General features: G+C 51.3%; 1 protein-coding gene across 1 annotated transcript in view; it reads left to right on the top strand.

The window, feature by feature from the left end:
* The first annotated feature begins 130 nt into the window (after window positions 1-130).
* Window positions 131-1,913, top strand: part of LOC106899652 (DNA-(apurinic or apyrimidinic site) lyase-like) — a 10,792-nt gene continuing 9,009 nt past the window's right edge. Inside the window, exons 1-2 of the mRNA XM_014961541.1 lie at window positions 131-173; window positions 341-468. Coding sequence (XP_014817027.1) covers window positions 131-173; window positions 341-468 — 171 coding nt within the window. The remainder of the gene's footprint in view (window positions 174-340; window positions 469-1,913) is intronic.

Here is a 1,913-nt window from a genome sequence, read left to right as displayed (position 1 = left end):
CGCGGGTGGGGGGGCGTGGCCTCAGGGTGTATGGGTTTGTATTGCAGGGGGCGTGGCCTGCGGAGGAGGGGGCGTGGCTTTGTGTCGAAGGGGGCGTGTCCTGGTGCCGAAGGGGGCGTGGCCTGAGGCGATGCCGAAGCGCAGCAAGAAGGAGGGGGAGGGGGAGGAGAGCGGTGAGTCACCAGTGCCCACCAGTATAGACCAGTAGGGACCAGTACAGACCAGTATGGACCAGTAGGGACCAGTAGGGACCAGTACCCACCAGTATAGACCAGTATGGAACAGTACAGACCAGTACGGACCAGTATGGGCCAGTAGGGACCAGTGTGGGCCAGTGCAGGGTGGCACATCAACCAGTATAGACCAGTACAGACCAGTATGGACCAGTATAGAGCAGTATATGAACTAGTACCCACCAGTATAGACCAGTATGGAACAGTACAGACCAGTACGGACCAGTATGGGCCAGTAGGGACCAGTGTGGGCCAGTGCAGGGTGGCACATCAACCAGTATAGACCAGTACAGACCAGTATGGACCAGTATAGACCAGTAGGGACCGGTATGGGATGGGACATCAACCAGTATAGATCAGTACAGACCAGTATAGACCAGTATAAAAATTAGTCCCTATCAGTATAGACCAGTACAGACCAGTATGGACCAGTATAGAGCAGTATATGAACTAGTACCCACCAGTATAGACCAGTAGGGACTTGTATAGACCAGTAGGAACCAGTATGGACCAGTATAGACTGCTATGGGGCAGTACGGGGTGGTACATCAACCAGTATAGACCGGTACAGACCAGTATAGACCAGTATGGACCAGTATAGACCAGTAGGGACCGGTATGGGATGGGACATCAACCAGTATAGATCAGTACAGACCAGTATAGACCAGTATAAAAATTAGTCCCTATCAGTATAGACCAGTAGGGACCAGTATGGGCCAGTAGGGACCAGTATGGGGTGGCACATCAACCCGTATGGACCAGTATAAACCAGTATGGGCTAGTATAGACCAGTACGGACCAGTATGGGCCAGTACAGGGTGGGACATCAACTAGTATAGACTAGTATAGACCAGTATATAAACCAGTATCTACCAGTATAGACTAGTATAGACCAGAACAGACCAGTATAGACCAGTATATGAAGCAGTACCCACCAGTATAGACCAGTATGGACCAGTATGGGCCAGTATATGAACCAGTGCCCACCAGTACAGACCAGTAGGGACCAGTATAGACTGGTATATGAACCACTACGTACCAGTATATACCAGTATAGACCAGTATGGGTCAGTACGGAGTGGCACATCAACCAGTATAGACCAGTATAGACCAGCAGAGACCAGTAGGGACCAGTACGGGGTGGGACATCAACCAGTATAGACCAGTGTGGACCAGTATAGACCAGTAGGGACCACTATGGGATGGCACATCAACCAGTATAGACCAGTATAGACCAGTATATGAACTAGTGCTCACCAGTATGGACCAGTAGGGACCAGTATAGACCAGTATGGGCCAGTACAGGGTGGCACATCAACCAGTATAGACCAGTACAGATCAGTATAGACCAGTAGGGACCAGTATGGGATGGCACATCAACCAGTATAGACCAGTATATGAACTAGTGCTCACCAGTATGGACCAGTAGGGACCAGTATAGACCAGTATATGAACCAGTATCCACCAGTATAGACCAGTAGGAACCAGTATAGACCAGTATATGAACCAGTGCCCACCAGTATAGACCAGTATAGACCAGTATGGATCACTACCCACTGGTATATAAACCAATACGCTCCCCCTCCCAGTCCCCCCCAGTCCCCCCCAGTGACCCGTGTTCCCCCAGGGGGGCGCCCCCCGAAGCGGAGCCCATCCCCTCCCAGTCCCCTCCCAGTCCCA

The sequence above is a fragment of the Calidris pugnax genome, unplaced genomic scaffold, assembly GCF_001431845.1.
Source record: "Calidris pugnax isolate Ruff unplaced genomic scaffold, ASM143184v1 scaffold770, whole genome shotgun sequence".
NCBI classification, from domain to species: Eukaryota; Metazoa; Chordata; class Aves; order Charadriiformes; family Scolopacidae; genus Calidris; species Calidris pugnax.
Note: the sequence above shows the minus strand (reverse complement) of the source record. Positions and strands in the feature narration are given on the sequence as shown.